Consider the following 24,079-nt stretch of genomic DNA (forward strand, 5'->3'; position numbering starts at 1 on the left):
TTTGGGGTTCAATTTGGGATTCATCTGAGCTTCGGTTTGGGGTTCAGTTTGGGTTTTAGTTTAGGGTTCAGTTGCACTTCAGTTTGGGGTTCAGTTTGGGATTCATCTGAGCTCCAGTTTGGGGTTCCTCTGGGCTTCACTGGCGATGGTGGCACCTGCAGGAGTGGTGAAGGATGGAGAACTCCTGATTCATGCTTTTTTTTTTCCTGATTTTTTTCATGCTTTTTCCCTGGTTTTCCCTGGTTTTTTGCCTACTTTTTCCTGCTTTTTTCCTGCTCCTCCTGAGTCCTTGCGGTGCAGCCGAGCCCGTGGAGGAGCCCTGTGCTGCTGAACTGGTGCAGCCCTGGTGCTCCTGGGGGGTGCTAATAGCTTAATTGTCACTTGCAGCTCCTCTTGATTTTCAGCTTCTTTATCCTCTGAAAGGTGATAAAATAAGGCCAAAAAATCCAGAGGCATTTTCCTTTCTAAGCCTCCTTTTTCCAGGCTTCTGAAATGTATTTATGCACAGGGCTCCTCCTAACAAAGGCCTCTTTGAGGGTCCTGTGGTCGTCTAACATTCCCTCCTTTCACATGAAATTAAGGGCTGTGATTTACTGCAGTGACCTGAGTGCCTGAGTGCTCTCATTTACAGCCAGCACGGCTTTTTTTTTCCCCTCCCCTTTCTTTTTTCCCCTTTTTTCTTTCTTTTTTCTTTTCTATTTTTTCAAATTTTTCCCATTTTTTTCTTTTTTCTCTTGTTTTTTTTTTTTTTTCTATTTTTTCTCTCTTTTTCCTCTTTTTTCTCTCTTTTTTTTCCTCTCTTTTTTTCTTCCCTTATATGGGATCTGTAGGATTTTTTTCTATTTTTTTCCTTTCCTTATGTGGGATTTTTCCAGGTTTTTTCCTCTCCTTCTGTGAGACCTGTAGGATTTTTCCTCTTTTTCCTTTCCTTATGTGGGATTTTTCCAGGGTTTTTTCTCTCCTTCTGTGGGACCTGTAGGATTTTTCCTCGTTTTTTTTTTTTTTTTCCTTTCCTTCTGTGGGATTTTTCCAGGGTTTTTTTCTCTCCTTCTGTGGGATCTGTAGGATTTTCCTGGGTTGTTTTTTTTTTTTTTCCTTTCCTTCTGTAGGATATTTCCTGTTTTTATTTTTATTTTCTTTCATTCTGCTGGATTTTTCCTGTGTTTTTTTTTTTCTCTTTCCTTCTGCAGGATTTTTCCTGGTTTTTTTTTCCTTTCCTTCTGTAGGATTTTCCCTGGTTTTTCCTCTGCTCCTTTTCCCTGGCAGGTGCTGGAGGAGTCCTTTGAGAACCCGATGGAGATCCCATTAAAAGCTGGGTTAATTGGGAGCTGTCTGCACTGCTCAGCCTGGCTCTGAGCAGCTCCACAGCTGCCTCTCCTGGGAGCTGCTTTATTGCAGCAAATACAAATTCAGGACAAGGATTTGCACAAGGGAAAAAGGGCCAAAGCTGGGCTGGGCAAACAGGAATTGATTCCTTTCCTTTAGTCATGACCGAGTTTGTGATGGGTACAGCTCAGACCAGAGTGTGACGTGTCTTTGATGATGTTTTACGCTGCCTTTAGCCAGATTAGCTGTAAAATAACAGGTGAAAATGCAGTTTTTTTAGCCAGATTAGCTGTAAAATAAAAGGTGAACATGCAGTTTTTTTAGCCAGATTAGCTGTAAAATAACAGGTGAAAATGCAGGTTTTTTAGCCAGATTAGCTGTAAAATAGCAGGTGAAAATGCAGGTTTTTTAGCCAGATTAGCTGTAAAATAACAGGTGAAAATGCAGGGTTTTTAGCCAGATTAGCTGTAAAATAGCAGGTGAAAATGCAGGTTTTTTAGCCAGATTAGCTATAAAATAACAGGTGAAAATGCAGTTTTTTTAGCCAGATTAGCTGTAAAATAACAGGTGAAAATGCAGGTTTTTTAGCCAGATTAGCTATAAAATAAAAGGTGAAAATGCAGGTTTTTTAGCCAGATTAGCTGTAAAATAACAGGTGAAAATGCAGATTTTTTAGCCAGATTAGCTGTAAAATAAAAGGTGAAAATGCAGGTTTTTTAGCCAGATTAGCTGTAAAATAAAGGATGAAAATGCAGGGTTTTTAGCCAGATTAGCTGTAAAATAAAGGATGAAAATGCAGGTTTTTTAGCCAGATTAGCTGTAAAATAAAGGATGAAAATGCAGGTTTTTTAGCCAGATTAGCTGTAAAATAAAGGATGAAAATGCAGGTTTTTTAGCCAGATTAGCTGTAAAATAAAGGATGAAAATGCAGGTTTTTTGCCGAGTCCCAAGCGTGGCTCAGCACAGGGGCTGCTGAGAGCGTCCCTCTGCAGTTTATTATTCTTGGCATGCAGCACCAACCCTCTGAGGAGCGCTGCAGTCCCCCTGGGCAGGGACATTCCTCTCTGTCCTGCTCTGTGTCCCTGCCTTTGCTGCAGGAAGTTTTTCCTCTCCCGTTTCCAGCCTGCTGCTCCCCGGGATGTGGCAGTGCAGTTGTGCTGCTCTGTCATCCTCTGTCTCCTTTTCTTCCTCCCGTTTTTATCTGTCCTTGTCCGTCTTGTCCTTCACTCCAGCAGGAACAAAACTCCCTTTGTGGCGGCAGACGCGGTGCCAAATGCTCGGAATAACTGTAGCAGTGCACGAGTGAATGTAAACCGTAAAAGGGCCAGTAAATTCCTTTTAATGCCATCCTATAACAACCAGAATTCCCATTTTAATAACTAGGGCAGGGCAAGGCTTGACCTGGTTGTTTGGTGCAAGCATTCACTTGCTTGGCTGGGTTCAGAGATTGTGTGTTCAGCTCTGCAGCCGTTTGCTGTTAATGATGCTGCATTCATTAACATCCTAATGAGAGCCTGGGCTCCCTTCCTGGGCCAGATCCTTCCCTTACCTGAGTCCCTGCTCTGGAGTGCAGCTGATTTCTTGTGTCTGGGGAGGGGAAGGGCACTGGGGGCACATGGATCAGCCATTGCTCAGAATTTATTATTTTAATTATTTTAATTATTATTAATAATAAATAATGGACACTTATTATTATTATTACACTATATGTACATATAATATAATACATTAAAATAATATATTATAATACATATATACATATTAATATTTATACATTATATGTACATATAATATAGTACATTATAATAATATATCATAGTACATATATACATATTATTATTATTTGTACATTATATGTACATATAATATATTATAGTACATTATAATAATATATTATAGTACGTATATACATATTATTATTATTTGTACATTATATGTACATATAATATATTATAGTACCTTATAATAATATACTATAATACATATATGCATATATAATACGTCTGTATACATATATACATATATTATAATACATATAATATATTATAATCATATAAAACATATATACATACATAATACACGTATATATACATCTATAATATATTATTACATTGCTGTTTGCAGTGTTGCACAGGAATCTGCTTTGGCATTTCTGGGGGGTCACCATGCCCAAACTGAGGCCATTCATTATTCAGGGAGGATTTGCTCTTAGTGCCAGCTCTGCCTCCTGCTGTGGAACTCCTGGGTTGGGTTTGCATTTTGGGCTGACCCAAGCAGAGCAGAAGGAGTTTGGGATGAGTGGACGAGTTTTGCTTTGCCATCAGTGGCTCTGGGGAAAGGAATGTTGGTTATTTTACCTCTCTCGGTCTGCATTGTGCTCGTGCCTCTTGCAGCCTGTCCCAGCTGCTTTTTTCTGCTGGGGAGGGGCCACGTTGATGGGATTTCATTGTGGGACCCAGGAATACAAAAATAAACCCTCCCAGCCCCACTGTGGCCTTCATCCCAGCAGCAAGCAGTTGTTAGTGGCAGCAGAAATGTGTCCCAGAGATGCAGAAATAGCAGTGGCAGAGCTGGAGCAGGCTCTGGGCAGGGGCCCCATCTGCTTCTGATAAAAATGTGGGGAGAGAAAATGCAGAAAATACAAAAAATACAGAAAATACAGAAAAGGGGTGGCTGCTCCCACTCCTCCCTTTCTGTGTCTGCCCAGAATCTCAGGATATCCTGAAGCCACCAGGATCAGTCTAGTCCAGCTCCTGGCCTGCACAGACACACAGAATCCCAGCAGAGAGGGTTGTTTGTGCAGCAGAAAGTGAATTAATATTGCTTTTCCACTTGCTGCACCAGCTTTGATGCCAGCTCTTTCTCCCTCATCAGGCATCCTGGAAAATGGGAACACCAGGTCCTTTTTGCCCTTCCATGGCCATTAACCTTGTGCTGTGTGCCTGAGCCCAAGTGTTTTCTGAATTAGAGTGGAAAGTGCTGCTGTCCTCGGGTGCAGTGCTGGTTCCTGGCTCTGTGTGTAATGCATGGCACAGGTTTGTGCTGGGAATTTTGGAGAATTTCATTGGGGTGGAGGAGGGCAGGGTTGGAATCCTGTGCTGTGAGCGCCTGACTTGCAGGCACAAAGAAATTGGGTTTAATTTCACTGAAATTTGGTTTCATTTCACTGAAATTGAGTTTGATTTCACTGAAATTGAGTTTAATGTCACCGAAATCAGGTTTAATTTCACTGAAATAAAGGCAGTTTCTTGGCTGTCCTGACCTGTCAGAATCCAGATTATCCCCAGTGAATATTGGGGCTGAACTGAGCCATTCCTGCAGGTTTTGCCTTTGTTCCTTTCTGGATCCTTTGAAGGAGCAGATCAGCAGAGTGGTGCTTTCTGACCTTAAAATACATGGTTTAGGAGGGCAGAGCCCCCATCCCTGTGTAATTCAGGAAACTGGCAGGAATCCCAGTTTTCATGGGCACTTACAAAGGATTATTTCATGTGCTTGCTGGGCAGGGGATGAAGGAGGGAGCAGGGCTGAAGATGTTTTCCTTTTTATTTTTCTCTAAGGAATGTTCAGTTCTCCACTTCCATTGCCACTGAAGAATGTCAGGGACATTGCTCATCCTGTCAGGATTTTCTGCTGCAGCCTAGACCTGTTCTTTGTCCTTTCTGGCCTTATTTGCCCCAGTTTACACCAGTATTGTTTTTATTATGAACCAAAAAACCTGCATTGACCTTTTATTGTCAGATAAACTCAGGAGGTTTTGATTTGTGTGGGGTTTTTTCCTCATCTCTGTTGATAGGGGAGGGTTTTTATATCCAGGTTTTCTCAGGGAAAAGGTGACATCCTGAACTCTGTTTTTGGGAGATGGTGAGAAAAGGGCCTTGCAAATAACCAAAGGAATGTGGGTAACAAAGAACACAAGTTATTATTTAATAGAAATTGTGGGAAGAAGGTATTCCAGTTTCATCCCTTCCAGAACCTTCTGCCATGGCTGTTTTTGTGATGCCTGTCCCCACATTTGATGGGCAATGTTGCGCTGTCCCAAATGAAGTTTTTGCACTGATCAGATTCCAATTTTTAGCCTGAAATGATGGGGAGAGTTTGCAGCGTTGATTTCCCCTCTTGTTCCTGCTTCTCTGCACAGCCTGGGTGAGGCTGGGGAATCAGGGCTGGGATTTGGGCTGGAAGAGCAGAGATGGGCTCTGGTGATGAGGATGGGAGCAGGATGTTGGATCTGGGGTGGGTGGGCAATGTTGTGTTGTCCCAGCTGAATTTTCGCACTGATAAAATTCCATTTTTCAGCCTGAAACAATGGGCAGAGTTTGCAGTGTGATTTTGCAGTGTGTGAAACGATGGGCAGAGTTTGCAGTGTGTGATTTCCCCTCGTATTATTCCTGGTTCTGGAGTCAGGGCTGGGATTTGGGCTGGAAGAGCAGAGATGGGCTCTGGTGATGAGGATGGGAGCAGGATGTTGGATCTGGGGTGGGTGGGCAATGTTGTGTTGTCCCAGCTGAATTTTTGCACTGATAAAATTCCGTTTTTCAGCCTGAAACGATGGGCAGAGTTTGCAGTGTGTGATTTCCTCTCATATTCCTGGTTCTGGAATCAGGGCTGGGATTTGGGCTGGAAAAGCAGAGATGGGCTCTGGTGGTGGGGATGGCAGCAGGGATATTGGACCTGGGATGGATGGGCAATGTTGTGTTGTCTCAAATGAAGCTCTGCACTGATCAAATTCCTCTTTTCAGCCTTGAACAATGGGGTGGCAGCAGGATATTGGATCTGGGATGTTCAGCTGTGTCTCTCAGTGCTCCCTGGGGATGCTTTAAAGCAAAGAGCAATTAATGGTGGTGATTGCAGGGGGGTTTTAGTGGGGCAGGAGTGCTGGCCAGGCTCTGGCACTCAGCACATCGATCCCTTGTCACTCTGGGGACATTTCCATTCTGCTGCTGCTCTCAGAGGACGTTTCTCTGACTCCTGCTGCCTTTTCTGGCTGTTCTCTGTATTCCAGAGCAGTGCTGCTGTTCTTGTGCTGTCATTTCACACCCAGGGGAGGAGCAGGGAGTGTGGGAGGGCAGGAATTCAGCAGGAATCCTCAGGTGCTTTAAAGGTCTTTGCCCTCACAGATCACTGAGCATCTCCTTCCCTTCCCGTTCCCTTGCAGTGAGTGCTTCTTACACTGTAATTCCAATTAAAACATTGCAGGGACCAGGAAAACGTGGCAAAGCTGATTGGATGAGAGCCCTGTTGTTAGCATCAGCCAAAGACATCAGTGTCCAAAGTCATCTCGGGATGAGGAGATGAATCTCTGTGGGTGCCTTCTTCATTTTATTGGGGTTTTTCAGAGTGTCAGGCACCCAGCAGCAGCAGGAGTCTGATTCCCTTTTCTTCAGTTTTCCCTCTATCCTGGATTTTACTGCAGAAGGAGAGGTGTGAAAATCCAGTTGTGTTTGGAGATCACTGGAGGTGTGAAAATCCAGTGAAAATCCATTTTGTGTTTGGAGATCTGGAGATTGTGTCTTGGTGCTTTCTTGCAAAAATATAATCTAATATAATTTAATTAAATTAAATTATAAATTTCATAAAATTTAGTAAATTCTTGCAAATCTTGGAGTAAATTCTTGCAAGTAGGAGTAAGTTATCCAGTTGTGTTTGGAGATCACTGGAGAGAGAGGTGTGAAAATCCAGTGAAAATCCATTTTGTGTTTGGAGATCACTGGAGATTGTATCTTGGTGCTTTCTTGGAGAAAATTCTTGCAAGTAAGAGTAAGTTATCCAATTGTGTTTGGAGATCACTGGAGGTTTTCTTTTGGTGCTTTCTTGGAGTAAATTCTTGCAAGTCTTGGAGTGAATTCTTGCAAGCAGGAGTAAGTTACTTCAAGGAGTGTCTTGCTTGTAGAGACGGAGGGAGGTTCAGAGCTGAGCTCCCGAATTTCTCTTAAATTCTGGGCACAAAAGCTCAGCTGAAGCCTTTTTGTGTGCCTCGCACAGCTGATGGGCTGCAGTGATTACATTTCTTGTGCTGTGAATTCCCCTGGGTTTCCAGGAGCCTGCCCAGAGGCCAGGGATGAGGGGATGAGGGCTGAAGGTTTTTCCTGGCTCCTGGCAATCCTGGCAGTGTTTATCCTGTCACTCACAGCTGATGCTCAAGGCCTTGCACCCCCTGGCCGGGCTCAGATTCTTTTTGTTCCTCCCTTGGCATCACCTGGTTCTGAGCTTCTGTAAATGATGTCTAAATCTGGGGTTGTGTGAACGGTTCCTGTCATTGGAGGGGCTCTGATTTATTGCCTTCACCTTGGCTGTGCTGTGCAGACAGAGCTGGAGGGGTGGGCAGCAGAGAGCAGTGAACAAGCTCAGTTCTCCCTTGCCTAAAGGGATCTTTGCTTCCTATGCTTGCTGAGCAAACAGAGCAGTGGATCAGCATGTTGTTCTTCCCAGCCTTCTGCTTTGGTTATAATAATATTCCAGTTTTTATTGATGATTCTGATAGCCCTGATTATGTTCTGGAGGCTCTTTCTCTTGCAGTTAACACACACTGAAATGTTACCCACAAATTCCAGTGGCACTGCAGAGGACATCAGAGAAAAGAATGGGAAATAATTCTGATCTTTACTTGTTGTACTTGTTGTGAACTTGGGAGATGTGTTCTGGAGATTTCTTTAGCAAAGGCTGCTTTCTTAATTTATCAGTGGTGACATTCTACAAATTCTACACATGAATTTCCTGAATTCTACTCATGAATTTCCCAAATTCTACACATGAATTTCCCAAATTCCACTCATGAATTTCCCAAATTCTACACATGAATTTCCCTCATTCTACACATGATTTTCCCAAATTCTACACATGAATTTCCCAAATTCTACACATGAATTTCCCTCATTCTACACATGAATTTCCCAAATTCTACACATGAATTTCCCAAATTCTACACATAAATTTCCCTCGTTCTACACATGAATTTCCCAAATTCGATACACGAATTTCCCTCATTCTACACATGAATTTCCCAAATTCTACACTTCAATGGTGATGGTGTTTGGATTGCAGGACCAACTAGGTCTCGTTGCAATGTGTTTATGAGAGTAATGGTTTTTTTTTAATGGAGATTGGTTAGTTTTCTGTGAATCATGAAGTTCATACTAATTATTGCCCCTTGCAACAGCACTTGAGGATGAAATCTGGGGCTGGGGGTGCTGCTGGGGAGGAGTGGGGCTGGCAGGGAGCAGGGGTTGCTGCCTCTGAGGAAGAGGAGCAGCTCCTCCCTGGAGCCCCTCCTGCCTGACAAACAGGAATTTTGTGCTCCCTGCATGTGAAAAATGCCTATTTTATGATTGGCTTTTCCCAAATATTCAAATGAATGTTATATGTGCTGTGTTAGAAAGTGATGCTGTGTTAATTCCCTTAGGTAGTGTGTTAAATATAGTTTTAGGTTATAACATAATGTTAAAGTAGAAACTGTGCTATGTAAGATACTTTTTAAGAAAGGACTCACAGTGAGATAGCAGCCACAGGACACATGAATCTTTCAGAGAAATGGAATTTATTGCTCCCTTATCAGCAGAAATGAACTCCTGCCTGCCTTGCTCAGCCCTGCAGAGCTGTCAGGATTCAGAGGAAGAAGCTGACCCTGCCCAGCCAGAATCCTGTGTTTGAGTGGAATTTCTGCACCATGGATGAGGTGTATGAATATGCAACAGGCTGTTGCTTTTAAGGGTTAATCCTCTGTTAACGTGGGTCCTTTTTCGGGCTGCCCAGAAAAGTTACCCAGACTGTCCCTAACTCTTTATTTCTATTGTCTCATATTGTCCTAATCCAAATTGTCCAAATTATTATTCCTCTAATTCTATTGCTATTTTTATAACCATTTGATTACTATGAAACTTTTAACATTTTAAAACCAAGTGATTGGCATTTTTCACACTGCAGGATGCAGTTTGTGCTGCTCTGCACCCTGCCAAGACAACCTGGCTGCTGCAAGAGCAGCCCTGAGTCCTGTGCTTTTACAAATCCTGCTTCTCTCATCTGCTCCAGGTTCTTCCTTCTCACCCACCCAGATTTCTCTTCCAGCATGAGATTGTAACTTGCTTGGTTTTTAATTAAAGTTGTCCATCCTCTGATTTAATGGCTCCATAAAGCATCCTGGCTTACCCTGCCTCAGGTAAATGAAAATATTTGCTGTGGTAAATAGGACTATTAGTTTTATGATCCATAGCAATAAAAAGCTTTTATCAAGAATGTCATCAAAAGAGGCATAAAATTGTGTTCCATGTAAAAAACACTGAGATGTCTGGGAAGTTTTACTGCAATTCATAAATTTCTGTAGGGAAAGGTGTTAATAGGATCATTTTTTGCTGTGCCTTGTGGTCATTTAAAAATTAAAAGCTCTTGTGAGCAGATCCTGTACAAGGAAGTGATGGGGTCACAAGGTGGACATAATTGGAATTATTCCCTTTTCCCTGCACAGATTCCCCACATCAGCTTGGCCGTGTCGCTTTGCTCAGGAGCAGAATAATCCTGACTGGAATGGAGCAGAGGAGGAGTCTCTGAGGGCCCTGCCTGTGCTTTTGTGCTGCCACTGCTGCCTGGGCCCTGACTGCAGCCCACCCATCCCTGGCACTCTGAAACCATCCCCAGGGATGGGTGGGCTTGGCTGGGAGAGCCCCCCTGTCCCTTGGGGGTGCTGGGTGAGACCCCCAGGCCAGGGGGCTCCTCAGTGTCCAGGCTGGGCCCTTTGATAGAATAATCTGAATTATGTCAGCTCTGGAAGTGAACAGCAGTTGGTTCCTCAGTGTCCAGGCTGGGCCCTTTGATAGAATAATTTGAATTTTGTCGGCTCTGGAAGTGAACAGCAGCTGCTTTTCCTGCAGCAGGGACTGAATTGCCCTTCTGCCACCCCCAGCATCCAGCAGGTCCTGCTGGGAATGGGGAATCCCGGTGGAAATGGGGATTTTTCCTTTGGGGTGTCCCTCCCCTGCAGGTGAATTTGGTGTCTTTGTTTTGGGGTGTCCCTCCCCTGCAGGTGCCTTTGTTCTTATTTTGAGATGTTCCTCCCCAGAGGTGGCTTTGGTGTCTTTATTTTGGGGTGTCCCTGCCCTTCGGACCCCTTTATTTCGGGCTGTTCCGTGCTGCTCCTGCCCTCTCTCCGGGTCCTGCCATTGCCCAAAGGGCTCCTCCATCCCCGCCTCCCGTTCCTGGCAGATTTAGGAGCGGTTGCTATGGCGACGGGGCAGGAATGGGATCCGCAGCCCAGCTGGGATCAATCCCAGCTGCTGCCTCCTCCTCCTCCTCCTCCTCCTCCTCCTCCTCCTCCCGAGCGCTCGGCGCATTTTTAATAAAGTGACCGCGCTCAGGAGCCTTGTCTTTGTCTTGTTAAGCCTTTGTTGTGCATTAAACCCCCGGGGCTTTCACCGTAATCTGCTGCAAATCCCGCCCTTGCTCCATGTGCCCGCCGCATCCAGGAGCTGCTTCCTTCCTGGTGGTTTTTATTCCTGGAATTGGGTTGAGTTGGTGAATCGTTGCTAGAAACGAAGGGAATTAAAGGTGCAGCCTGTGAGAACGGAGCCAGGGGTTCGGTGACACCTGAGTTTGTCCCTGCTGGGCTTTGTTTGCCCAGATATTCTGGATGTTTTGATTTTGGGTTTTTTTATTTTGGTTTTTTTATTATTCTGGTTTTTTTTATTCTGGATTTTTTGTATTCTGGGTTTTGTTGATTCTGGTTTTTTTTTTTTAAATTCTGTTTTGTTTGGTTTTTTTTTTTTAATCCTGGGTTGTTTTGATTCTGGGTTTTTTGTTTCTGGGTTGTTTTTTATTTTTTGTTTTTGATTATTTTAATTATTATTCTGGGCTTTTTTATTCTATTTTTCTATTTTTTTTAATTTATTCTGGGTTTTTTTGATTCTGAATTTTTTTTTTTTTTGATTCTGGGTTTTCTCTGGGCTTTGTTGCAGTAATGCATCATTTCCTGGGTTACCTGTGACAGAATTCCTGCTCCTGGAGACCCACTCCAAGGCAAAGCCCATCCAAATTCCCTCCTGGGCTCAGAGTGGGAGGGAGGGAGAGCCCTTAGAGCTTAGAGGGAGCTGCAGTGTGGGCACATCCCTGGGGATGTGAGTGTGGGGACACCCCAGTGCTGGAGTGGGGTGAGGATTCCAGGAGGTGAGGGTTTCAGAAGGTGAGGATTCCAGGTGAGGATTCCAGAAGGATTTCAGGAGGATTTCAGGAGGTGAGGATTCCAGGTGAAGATTTCAGGAGGTGATGGTTTCAGAAGGTGAGGATTCCAGAAGGATTCCAGGAGGATTTCAGGAGGTGAGGGTTTCAGAAGGATTTCAGGTGAGGGTTTCGGAAGGTGAGGATTCCAGGAGGATTTCAGGAGGTGAGGATTCCAGGTGAGGATTCCAGAAGGATTCCAGGTGAGGGTTTCGGAAGGTGAGGATTCCAGGAGGGTTTCAGGAGGTGAGGATTCCAGAAGGATTTCAGTAGGTGAGGATTCCAGGAGGATTTCAGTAGGTGAGGGTTTCAGAAGGTGAGGATTCCAGGTGAGGATTCCAGGAGGATTTCAGGAGGTGAGGGTTTCAGAAGGTGAGGATTCCAGGTGAGGATTCCAGGAGGATTTCAGGAGGTGAGGGTTTCGGAAGGTGAGGATTCCAGGAGGGTTTCGGAAGGTGAGGATTCCAGGAGGGTTTCAGGAGGTGAGGATTCCAGGAGGATTCCAGTCCTTGCTGAGCTCCAGGTGGGCCCTCTCAGGGTCAGTGCTGAGCTGCTGGGGCTGGAAAGGAGCAGTGCTTTTGTGGGAAGGGAGGGATGCGAGGGGCTGAGCTCCATTTGTCTGAGGGAGTAGAAGCCCACGGTAAATCCCTAACTGGGTGTGTTTAGTGTTCCAGGATACTCCTTTTGTGGAGCCAGAGCAGTGTGAGCACTCGTATTCCTGTTCCAGGTGTGTCACCTTTGGAATTTGGGCAGCCACAGACCCAGTTGCCAACAATTTACTTTATTTACTTTATTTCCTTTATTTCCTGCCCAGGTACAGCCTCCTGCCTTAAGCTCAGCCTGAGCCCAGCAGGGACACAGCCTCCCTGCCTATTATCAAAACCACGGCTTAATTTGAGCTCATTTCTTTTGTTGAGATGCAAAACTAATTATATTGAACTACAGATGAACAGGAAGTTGCATTAGCAAATTTGTTGTCTTTTCTTTTTTTTTTTTTTTAATCAATGGGGAATTATTCAGCATTTTTTGGGGGCTGGGGAACTTTATAACCAGATAAAAGATATGGGGGAGGGCAGAGCTATAAAAAGTGTTATTGTGTGATTATGAAGAGGGCCTTTTAATGCAGTTATTATGTGATGCTAAAAAGGCCTTTATTGCTTGAAGTTGGAAGCAGAATACAAATGGGCTCGCAGTGTCTATTAAACGAAGAGTGGAAAAAATAGTCCCCATTTCCCTGAGCTGCAAAGCAAAAATAACGATTAAACAGCGATTAAAATCAGCAGAGCTGGCTTTGTGTGTGAGCTGAGGGTGGGCATGGTTGGTGAGATTGCAGGTGTGAAAAACGCCAATCACTTGGTTTTAAAATTCCAAAAGTTTCATAGTAATCAAATGGTTATAAAAATAGCAATAGAATTAGGGTAATAATAATTTTGGACAATTTGGATTCAGACACTCAGAGACAATAAAAACAAAGATTTAAGGATAGTCCAGGTACCTTTTCTGGGCAAAATAAGCCCAAAAAGGGCCCAGGTTAACAGAGGATTAACCCTTAAAAGCAACAGCCTGTTGCATATTCATACACCTCATCCATGGTGCAGAAATTCCATTCAAACACAGGATTCTGGCTGGGCAGGGTCAGCTTCTTCCTCTGAATCCTGACAGCTCCTCAGGGCTGAGCAAGGCAGGCAGAAGTTCATTTCTCCTGATAAGGGAGCAATGAATTCCATTTCTCTGAAAGATTCAGGTGTCCTGTGGCTGCTATCTCAGTGAGAGTCCTTTCTTTAAAAAAGTATCTTACACAGCACAGTTTCTATTTTAACATTATGTTGTAACCTAAAACTATATTTAACACACTGCTTAAGAAAATTAACACAGCATCACTTTCTAACATAGCACATATAACATTCATTTGAATATCTGCCAAAAGCCAATCATAAAATACTCATTTTTCACAGCAGGCACAGCCCCTTGTTCTGGGGACTCGCGTGTCTCGGTGACAGTGGCAGCACACCCAGGCTCTCTGGTGTGAAGTGAGGACAGAGGAGCTGGGAATGTCACTGTCACATTTTCCAAAAAATCCCTTCACTGGGATTTTCTGAAAAATCTGAAAAATTTCAGAAATTTTTCTGAAAAATCCCTTTGCCAGGATTTCTTCTCCTGGGAAGCTGAGAAGCCTCAGAGAAAAATGAAATCAATATTATCTGATTTGCTTCTTGTGTGTTTGGCTGCTGTGCAATGTGGTTTGGACGTTGTTTATCCAGCAGGTGGTTCTTTGATTGGTTTCATGTGAATTGTTTTAACTTAATGACCAATCAAGGTCAGGCACTGTCAGGACTCTGGAACGAGTCAGGAATTTTCCATTATTATCTTTTTAGCCTTCTGTCTGCATTCTTTCTGTATTCTTCAGCATAGTTTCAGTGCATTAAACCCCCAGGGCTTTCCTCATAACCACGGGCTCTGCAAATCGTTCTTTATTCTGTATTTGCAGTGAGATGGTCCCTGCTTGTGTGATTTCCTCCTGTTGTGTGCAGCTGGTGTGGCACAGCCAGGCTGAAAAAAGCTGTAAAGGTGCAGCCCAGGTGCTGAATTGGGGGTGATGGAGAGTTCAGTGCTTTCCACAGAGCCTGGAGCAGAAATCACCTGGGCACGGGGTGAGAGGCATTGGCCAGCCCTGCCAGGGCTGCGTTTGCAGAGTGCAGCGTGGGGAGAGAAATCTGAATTTCTGTCAGATCCCAGAGGGTTCCCATTTCAGCAGCTCCCAGTGCTGAGCAGAGAAGTGCTCTGGAAGCCCTTCCTTGGGCTGGCTTTCCAGCTCAGGAGCTCCAGGGGTACCTGAATGTCCCTGTCTGGAGTCACTGCAAGATCTGCAGCCCCTGGGTGACCCTGGGCAGAGCTGGAGCCCTCAGCAGTCCCAGCTCTGCTTCCAGCCGGCTCCTGGCTGGGTTCTTGGCGTTTTGGGTATTTGGAATTTATCAGGACAGCTGCTGAGCTGCAGAGAGGAGAGCAGCAAAGTGCAGGAGCCTTGCACTGGGGTTATCCCAGCTCCCATTATTGCTTCTCCTGGAGAGAAGGGCCATGGCAGGGGGGGTGTTGGCCACAGGAACGTGCTCAGAAAATCCTGATATTGCTGTGCTTTCCCCCTGAGGGCAGGCAGAGCTCCCCCACTCCAGACTCAGTGCCTGACCCCCAGCCCAGGTGTTTCCCCAGCACTTTAAGCAGTGTTGCCATTGGCACGCACAGCCGGGTTTTCATTGCTGAAGCAGTGCTTGTTTCTCATAACCCCAGGTGTGCTTGGCAGCTGGAATAATGCCTCTGTGGTCTGGAGGTAAAATTAGCTGCTCTGGGAGAGAGATTTTCAGCTTTCCGTGCACTACATGAAAGCACAGAGGGTGTTTTCCAAAGAAAACCTATTTTGGCGTCCTCAAATTCAACTTGACCCGGGCTTGTTAGGCCACAGATCTGCTGTGGAATTAAGCTATAGCTGGAGGAGAGCCAGAATCCAATTACATTTTCTGCCTAATGGGTCATAATTTATGCAATGAAGATGGAGGCAGGGATGGTGCTGGGGGAAAAGGGCACTGGGCCTGCGTGGGTGTGCACTGGGAGGGGCTGCTGGTAAATGGGAATGGACAGGGCAGAGGTGCTGTCCTTTGCTTTAAAAAGCTTTAAAACCTTTCTCTGGTGCTTCAAACCTTGTTGTGGTGTTGAAAACCTTGTTATGGTGTTTAAAACTTTGCTGTCATGTTTAAAACCCTTCTCTCATGTTTAAAACCTCTGGTGTTTAAAACCAGCAGTTCAGATCACAAAGCAGGTGTCATCCTGGACTGTGAATTGAATGAGGGATCCATGGGGATTGTAAGGCTGGCAAAGGTGTTTTGCTGGAGCCCACAGCCCGTGTCTGACTGTGCTCATTCCCTTCCCAGCCTCTCTCCAAGTGGACATCGTTCCAAGCCAGGGGGAGATCAGCGTTGGAGAGTCCAAGTTCTTCTTATGTCAAGGTGGGTGCTGGCCGAAGGCCCCTGGGTTTATTTATTCAGTTTGAAATGAGACAGACCCTGCTGGGATGGAATTGCTGCTGTGGGGTCACTCAGACCCTCAGCACTGGGGTTTGGGGCAGACCCTGGGGTTTGGGTCAGACCCTCAGCAGTGGGGTTTGGGGCAGACCCTGGGATTTGGGGCAGACCCTTGGGTTTGGGTCAGACCCTCAGCTGTGGGGTTTGGGGCCATGCAGTCCTGGGCTGTCTCACTGAGCTGTGGGGTCAGTCAGCCCCTCAGCACTGGGGTTTGGGGCAGACCCTGGGGTTTTGGGCATTCCCTCAGCACTGGGGTTTGGGGATGCTGCAGTCCTGGCCTGCAGTCTCACCCTGCTCTCTCTCTCTGTCCCCTGCAGTGGCCGGGGAGGCCAGGTCCAAGGACATCTCGTGGTTCTCCCCGAACGGGGAGCGGCTGAGCCCGGGCCAGCAGCGCATCTCGGTGGTGCGCAACGATGACTTCTCCTCCACACTCACCATCTACAACGCCAACATCGACGACGCCGGCATCTACAAGTGTGTGGTCAGCAGCCCCGAGGAGGGCGACTCCGAGGCCACTGTCAACGTCAAGATTTTCCGTAAGGAGCCCCCACATGGCCCTTGTCTTGCCCCCCTGGCTCTTGTCATGCTCCCCCTGGCTCTTTCCTTGCCCCTCCAGCTCCTTCCTTGGCCCCCAGCTCCTTCCTTGGCCCCCAGCTCCTTCCTTTCCCCCCAAGCTCTTTCCTTGCCCCCCCAGCTCTTGTCCTGGCTCTTTCCTTTCTTCCCTGGCTCTTCCCTTGCCTTCCCAGCTCTTGTCTTGCCCCTTCACTCTTGTCTTGCCCCCCCCCAGCTCCTTCCTTGCCCCCCCTGGCTGTTCCCTTGTCCCCCTGTGGTGTTTTCTGAGACCCCCCCGACGTTGGAAGCAATGAGGGAATTGAGAATCTGACTGACTCTGTGTTCTTAGAAAGCTGATTTATTATTTTATGATATTATATTATATAAAAGAATGCTATACTGAAACTACACTAAAGAATAGAGAAAGGATACAGGCAGAAGGCTCAAAGATAATAATGAAAACTCATGACTCTCTCCAGAGCCCCAACACAGCTTGACCATGATTGGCCAATAAGTAAAAACAATTCACATGTTGGATAAACAATCTCCAACCACATTCCAAAGCAGCAAAACACAGAAGAAGCCAATCAGATAATTATTGTTTTCCTTTTTCTCTGAGGCTTCTCAGCTTCCCAGGAGAAAATCCTGGGCAAGGGGATTTTTCAGAAAATGTGACAGTGACACCCCCCTGGCTCTTTCCTTTCCCCCCTGTGTAGAATTTGCAGCAGCCCTGACGAGGGGAGAGATGAGTGAATCTGACTCCATGTTCTTAGAAGGCTGATTTTTTGTGATATGAAATTATATACTAAAACTATAATAAACCATAGAGAAAGGATATATCAGGAGGTTAGAAAAGAATGAATAATAAAAACCTGTGACAGACTCAGAGAGTCTGACACAGCTGGCTGTGGTTGGTCATTAAAATAAAACAATTCACATGCTGAGTAAACAATTCTCCAAATCACATTCTGAAGTACCAAAACAGGGAGAAGCTGAAGCTTCCCAGCTTCTTAGGAGAAGAAATCCTGGTGAAGGGATTTTTATAAAATATCACAGTAAGAGGCATGCTGTGGGCAGTGATTTACTCCCACCTCGATCCTCCCCTGGGAACAAGGAGATCTCTGGGGTTTGGGGGTTTCTCTGCTCCAGCTGTGCTGAGGAAGCTGCAGTGACCCTCTCCTTTCCCATTTTCCAGAAAAGCTGATGTTCAAGAACGCTCCCACCCCTCAGGAGTTCAAGGAAGGGGACGATGCTGTGATCGTGTGCGACGTGGTCAGCTCGCTGCCCCCCACCATCATCTGGAAGCACAAAGGCAGGGATGTCATCCTCAAAAAGGATGGTAAGGCCTTGCTTCTCGTCCATCTCCCTCCCACACACAGTGCTGGTGGTCACAAGGGATGGGGAAGCAGCTGTGCCCGACCCAAGGCCGTGGGGTGTGGATTTAGTCACCCCAGGTGCTGTGGTTTGCCTGTGGCAGGGCAATCGCGTTCCCACTGAAGGGGCCGCCAGGCTTTGGCACCAGAATCAGCCAAGGAATGCTGGAAATAAAATACATTGAAAGAAATGCCATCAGAGAGAAAAGCTGGGTGTTGTGACACCCTCCACCTTCCTGAGGAAAGGGGCTGGAAGCTCCTTGCAAGAACATTTCCCTTTCTTCCCAAGTGCTCCAGCCAGCTGTGTCCAGAGGGGCTGGCACAGGCCCTGACTCCAGCTGAGCAGGTTTCCCACACCTGGCACACAGGTGGTGAGGCTGGAGCCCCTGGGCAGGGGCAGGAGTCCCCAACTGCTCCCTGGCTGGTGTGATGCAGTGTGAATGTGTCTGTGGCACCTCGTGGTGGGGCTGAGGTCACCTTCTGCTGTGGCTTAGGCTGGGAGCACAGAGCCCACGCAGGGAGGAGAATCTGAGCCTGAAAATCCTGTTGGTTGAGATAAAAACAGTTTAACAAAGCAAAGCAGACCAAACCAAGGGATTCCTTCAGTGCACCCCATCATTCAGCCAGGTCTGCTGTGTCCCCCTGGATCTGTTCACCTCCCTGAGCACAGCCCCAGGGCAGGGGCAGAGGCAGATCCAGCTCCAGCAGCAGATCCAATGCTGGTGGCGAGGGAGAGGAGAGGGAGAGGAGAGGCTGAGTGAGCTTCCCTTGCCTTTCTTTGTGCTTTGCAGTGCGCTTCATCGTTCTGTCCAACAACTACCTGCAGATCCGGGGCATCAAGAAGACAGATGAGGGCACCTACAGGTGTGAGGGGAGGATCCTGGCCCGTGGGGAGATCAACTTCAAGGACATCCAGGTCATCGTCAACGGTGAGGGGCTGGCAGCAGCACCTCACCCCAGGCTGCTGCAGGAGCTGCTGCCTCACACTCACACCATCCTCTTCCTCTGCTGTGTCCAGTAAAATGTCCATGGAACACGGGGAGTGTTTGCCAGGTGTTTACAGGAAAATAACCCCTCCAGGAGCCTGAGGGTTCGAGTGAGGAGCTGAGCTTGGTGGCACTCACGAGTGGTTCTGGCCACCACAATGATTTCTTTTTTCTCTCCCCACCCACTGCCCTTTTTCCCCTGTTCTGATGACTTTGGCCATGCCTCAAACTCGCTGATCAAACCTTGCAGGTGATGGTGCTGACAGGGTTTTTGGGTGAGAGGTGCCCAGGAGCTCTCTGTGCTGGTGACTTTGGCCATGCCTCAGACTCTCTGGTTATGACTGATCAAACCCTGCAGGTGGTGATGCTGACAGGGTTTTTGGGTGAGAGGTGCACAGGAGCTCCCAGTGCTGGTGACTTTGGCCATGTCTCAGACTCTCTGGTCAATCCCTGCAGGTGGTGATGCTCACAGGGTTTTTGGGTGCCACCAGAGGTGCCCAGGAGCTCTCTGTGGCTCTCACCTTTGTCCTGCCCAGCTCACCCTGGCTCTGCTCTCTTGCAGTGCCTCCCTCTGTGCGTGCCAGGCAGAGCACCATGAACGCCACTGCCAACCTCAGCCAGTCTGTCACCCTGGCCTGCGATGCCGACGGCTTCCCCGAGCCCACCGTGTCCTGGACAAAGTAAGAGGCTGTGTGCAGGGTCCTGCTGGGCCAGGGCTGCTTCCCCTGCAAAGGAAAGGGAATGTTCTGGCTGGGATGAGCTGGGTTTGCTCACAGCAATGGCCTCGTGATGGGGCTGAGGTCACCTTGTTGTATTTTCTGGGACAAAGGAAGGAATGATGAGTTTGAGGCCTTGTTCTCAGAAGGCTAAATTATCATATCATATCATATCATATTATATTATATTATATTATATTATATTATGCTATACTAAACTATACTAAAGAATAGAGAAAGGATACAGACAGAAGGCTACAAAGATAATAATGAAAAACTCAGGACTCCTTCCAGAGTCCTGACACAGCTTGGCTGTGATTGGTCATTAAGTTAGAACAATTCACATGAAACCAATCAAACATGCACCTGTTGGATAAACAATCTCCAACCACATTCCAAAGCAGCAAAACACAGGAGAAGCCAATCAGATAATTATTGTTTTCCTTTTTCTCTGAGGCTTCTCAGCTTCCCAGGAGCAAAATCCTGGGCAAGGAGATTTTCCAGAAAATGTGACAGTGACACCACCTTCTGCTGTGGGTCAGGCTGGGAGCACAGAGCCCACCCAGGGAGGAGAATCTGAGGGTGAAAGTGCTGTTGGTTGAGATAAAAACAGTTTAATAAAGCAAAGCAAACCAAGGGATTCCTTCAGTTCTCCGCATTGCTCAACTGTGTCCCCTCCCAGCTCCCTGCACTGCTTTGCCAGGCAGTGATTCCCACTCCAGGGACTCTGTCCTTGGAATTCTGCAGCCTTTGGTGAGGGTTGGGAGCACAGAGGGACCTGGAAAGGCTGATGGCAGCTTGGAGTGTTGCCTTGGTAGGCAAGAAACCACCTTTGGGGGGGGTTACAGCTCTGTGCTGTGCCAGGAGGTGAGAGCTGGGGCAGGAAGGGGTGGGAATGGGTCCCCAGCTGAGCTCTGGAGCCCACGGGGAGAGGAGAAGGGGCTGGTCCCTCTGAGCTGCAGGGCAATGACTGCATGGCCAGGCCTGAACCACAGCCCCTGTGCTCTGTGCCCCCAGGGATGGAGAGCCCGTGGAGGAGGTGGAGGAGGAGGAGGAGGACAAATACAGCTTCAACTCGGACGGCTCCGAGCTGGTGATCCACAGGGTGGACAAGAGCGACGAGGCCGAGTACATCTGCATTGCTGAGAACAAGGCTGGAGAGGCTGATGCCACCATCCACCTCAAAGTCTTTGGTAACAGCCCCTGGCAGCCCAGCTGGGTGCTGGCCACATGGGGGGAGCTGGGGGAGCTCTTGGTCCCGGTTAATTCATGTAATTCATGCCTGCTGCTGTGCCTGTGCCCCTGTGCCACGCTGGGTGTGTTGGAGCTCCTGTCTGGAGCCATCCATCCTGTCCATCCCAGCTCCTGTCTGCTCCAGCACAGCCAGGGCTGCTGGGTCACACCCACAGCCTGCTGGAAGTGCCCTCCAGGATATTTCCTGGAGTCCTGATCCACCAAAGCTGCTGTTAAAAGGGATTTAGCACTTGAGTGGGGCTTGCTGCAGCCTGGACGGGGAGGTGAGCTCCACCCCAGCACTGTGGGAGTGACCTCAGGCTTGCAGGGGTGAATCAGGAGCTTCCCTGCCTCCCAGGGGTATGGAGGTGCTGGGGAATGTGGAATTCTCCCTGCCTCCCAGGGGTCTGGAATTGTTGGGGAATGTGGAATTCTCCCTGCCCTGTGTGCAGCCACCTGCCCGAGCTGCTTGGCAAAGGGCTGATTTGGGCAGGGGGGTGGAAGGGGGAGCTGGTAATCCCAGGGGAGAGCATTTGTGCCCTCTGAACTGGCTCCTCCTTGGAGCCTCAGCTGTGGGAATGAGCACGGGAGGTTCTCCAGGTCCTTCCCTTGTGCAGGAGGTGCCCTGGTGAAAGCCCCTGTGCCCCTTCCCCAGCGGGCAGGAGATGGTCCCAGATGGTCCCAGCTCTCCCCAGCGCTGCTCACCCTGAGCCCCCCTGAGCCAAGGCTCCTTTCCCTCCTCCTCCTCCCCAGCCAAACCCAAGATCACCTACGTGGAGAACAAGACAGCCATGGAGCTGGAGGACCAGATCACGCTGACCTGCGAGGCCTCGGGGGACCCCATCCCCTCCATCACCTGGAGGAGCTCCAGCAGGAACATCAGCAGCGAGGAGAAGGTAAAGGTGTAAAGGTGCTGCCAGGCCTGGGGGGCTCAGCACAGCCCCTGGCCCTGCATGGGGGCATGGGGGGGCTGGGCTGCTGCTGGGGGGGGGGGGGCACTGCCACACCTGGGGCACACCTGGGGCACAGCCACACCTGGGGCACACCTGGGGCACTGCCACTCCATGCAGTTATTGCACTGCAGCTCGGAGGGACCAGCCCCTTCTCCTCTCATTATGGAGGAGTTTTCCATAATTTAACCTGGGGCTCTGCCACACCTGGGGCACACCTGGGGCACTGCCACCTGTGCCACACCTGGGGCACTGTCACACCTGGGGCACAGCCACACCCAAAGCAGTGCCACAGGTGCACACCTAGAGCAATGCCACAGGTGCCACACCTGGGGCAGTGCCACACCCAAAGCAGTGCCATAGGTGCACACCTAGAGCAATGCCACAGGTGCCACACCTGGGGCAGTGCCACACCCTGAGCAGTGTCACAGGTGCCCTCCTGTGAGAGCCACCTGGGCTCTGAGCACCTCCTTCAATTCCTGCTGTGTTCACTGGGGGGATTCGATTGGGGACACCCCAAACCCTGTTCAGAACAGCTCCTCCAGCTGCAGGGAACATCTGGCAGGGGGGATGAGCCCCCAGAGCTGTGCAGGTGCAGGTGGGGGCTGCTCCCTCTCCAGGGGCCACAGTGAGCCTGTCCATCCCTGCTCCCTGCTGCCCTCTGACACTGCACATCCCCAGAGCACAAAAGCCTGCCTGCCTTTTGTGCTCACCCGTTCTGTTGATCCCATCAACACCATTTTGTTCTTAAAAGGCAAAAATAATTAGCAGTTTTTTTCCTTCTTGAAAGAGAGTGCTGGTGTTGTTATTGCTCCCTTAATTAGAGCAGGCTGGGTGTGCTGCTGCTGCACTGGAGATGTTTCATGAGTGATCAGGGGGCAGAATTTGGAGCCAGAGAAGGCCTAGACAGAAGCAGGAGTGAGGAGTTGTTGCTAATTAATAATCTCCTATTAACAGGATGATGTTTCAGGGCTCAGCTGCCTTGGCCATGCCAGGGGCTCTGGCTCAGTGTGAAACTCTGAAAGTCTTGGAGCAACAGAGGTGTCCACTGTCCCTGCTCCCCACAGCTGCCCTGCAGCTCCTAAATGAGCTTTTTTAATTGCCCCCATGACGTCAGCCCCTCCCCTCGTTGTCCATGTGTAACTTTATTAATCAGGGTGCCAGAGTTCTGCAGCTTCAGTTCTTTCTCAGCATCTCTTGGATCCCAGGGCTGCTGTGAATCCCTGCAGTGTGCAGGGAATGTTTCCTGTGCCTGCAGAAGCTGCAGCCTGCCTGGGGCACCTGTTTGGGCAGGATTGGAGGTTATTCATTCATGGGTTTGTGTCTCTGTTAGCTCTGGGAGGTGCCAAGGGCTCCAGTGCTGCTGGCTCTGCAGTTTGGATCCCAGCCTGGACAGACTTGGGCAGGGAGGGGATGCCAAAGCTGAATAAGTGGTAGAGGAGCCGCCCCTCTGAGGCCAGTTAATCCATCACAGCCCAGTGCAAAACTGCTAACTCATTTTTGCTGGTTTTTGAGACTCTGCTTGCTGCTCTCAGGTGGGTGATCAATAGCAAGGGGAATGTTCATGCTCTGACACTTGAGATGGGGGAAAAGCCAAGGTTTGAGGTGCTGCCATGTGTTCATGGGCTGGTTCAAACCTTCAGGGCAAACATTGTTTTATCATATCCCATGCACTTTCTAGGCTGGATTATTTTGTGTGTGTGTGTGTGCATTTTGTTTCGGTTTGTCTTGCACTTTTCTCATTCTCTCTCTTGTGCTCTGAGTTGAGGGAAACCTTTCAGATGTCCAGAAAACCCTGAGGTCAGAACAGCTCTATAAATACTCTACTACAAATTCTATTAGAATATTTAATTCTATTAAATATTCTGTTCCAGATGCATATATTCAGTTTATTCTCCACTTTCTTTCTCTGGGCCAGCACAGGGAAGTGGATGGTCTTTGATGCAGGACAAACAATGCTATTTTAGGAATTTTCAAACCCACTTTTGAACATTTCTGTTATCCAGGTACTTGGATGCTTCTCTCTTGCTTTGTGTTGTTTGCTCTTGTAATGATCCCTCAGTGAAGGTTTTAGAGGTGTAGAGATGCCTCAACTCCCAGAACATTCTGGAAAACCCACCCAAAGCCCCAAAGGAAGAGGCAGGTTTAGTTCAGCTGTGCCTCCTGGCAGATTTGGGGCTGTCCCAGCCTGGGAGAGCTCAGCCAGTGCAGCTGTGGGGACATGGCTGGGTTTGTCACCCAGCAGTGCAGCTCAGCCTGTGGGGATGGGAGGGAAAAGCTCTGCAGGTCCCTGATCCTTTATCCAGGGCTGGATCTCCTGGGAGCTGCTCCCCCTGCTCACCATTCCCTGCAGGGCAGAAAACATCTCTGAAAACAATAAAGGACTGAGGAGCAGGGGAATCAGCTCTGAATTCCCCCTCCTGCATCCCAGACACACATCCTTGATCCTTTATCCAGAGCTGGCTCTCCTGAGAGCTTCTCTCCCTGCCCAAAATTCCTTGCAGGCCAGAAAACAAGGGAGCATCTTCTCAAGAAACGAGTGAGGAGCAGAGGGATCAGCTCCCTCCTGCATCCCAAACTCACTTTAACCCCTGTGGTGCCACTGGGCCTTCCTGCAGGGCTCCCTGTGCTCCTGTCCCCGTGCCAGCCCAGCCCATTGCTGTCCCATGT

The 24,079-nt window shown here is 48.1% G+C and overlaps 1 protein-coding gene across 12 annotated transcripts in view; it reads left to right on the forward strand.

Annotated features, from left to right (window-relative positions):
* Positions 1-24,079, forward strand: part of NCAM1 (neural cell adhesion molecule 1) — a 92,798-nt gene that overhangs the window by 29,186 nt on the left and 39,533 nt on the right. For all 12 annotated transcript variants that reach the window (XR_011682744.1, XR_011682743.1, XM_071449663.1 and 9 more), the window contains exons 2-8: positions 15,450-15,524; positions 15,917-16,135; positions 17,347-17,490; positions 18,316-18,453; positions 19,073-19,190; positions 20,244-20,419; positions 21,213-21,355. Coding sequence is in view for 10 of the 12 variants with exons in the window: in XM_071449663.1 (XP_071305764.1) it covers positions 15,450-15,524; positions 15,917-16,135; positions 17,347-17,490; positions 18,316-18,453; positions 19,073-19,190; positions 20,244-20,419; positions 21,213-21,355 (1,013 nt within the window). In the remaining 2 variants the exon portion in view is untranslated. The remainder of the gene's footprint in view (positions 1-15,449; positions 15,525-15,916; positions 16,136-17,346; positions 17,491-18,315; positions 18,454-19,072; positions 19,191-20,243; positions 20,420-21,212; positions 21,356-24,079) is intronic.

The sequence above is a fragment of the Agelaius tricolor genome, unplaced genomic scaffold (genome assembly GCF_023055355.1).
Source record: "Agelaius tricolor isolate 1412-34295 unplaced genomic scaffold, bAgeTri1.0.p SCAF_29, whole genome shotgun sequence".
NCBI classification, from domain to species: Eukaryota; Metazoa; Chordata; class Aves; order Passeriformes; family Icteridae; genus Agelaius; species Agelaius tricolor.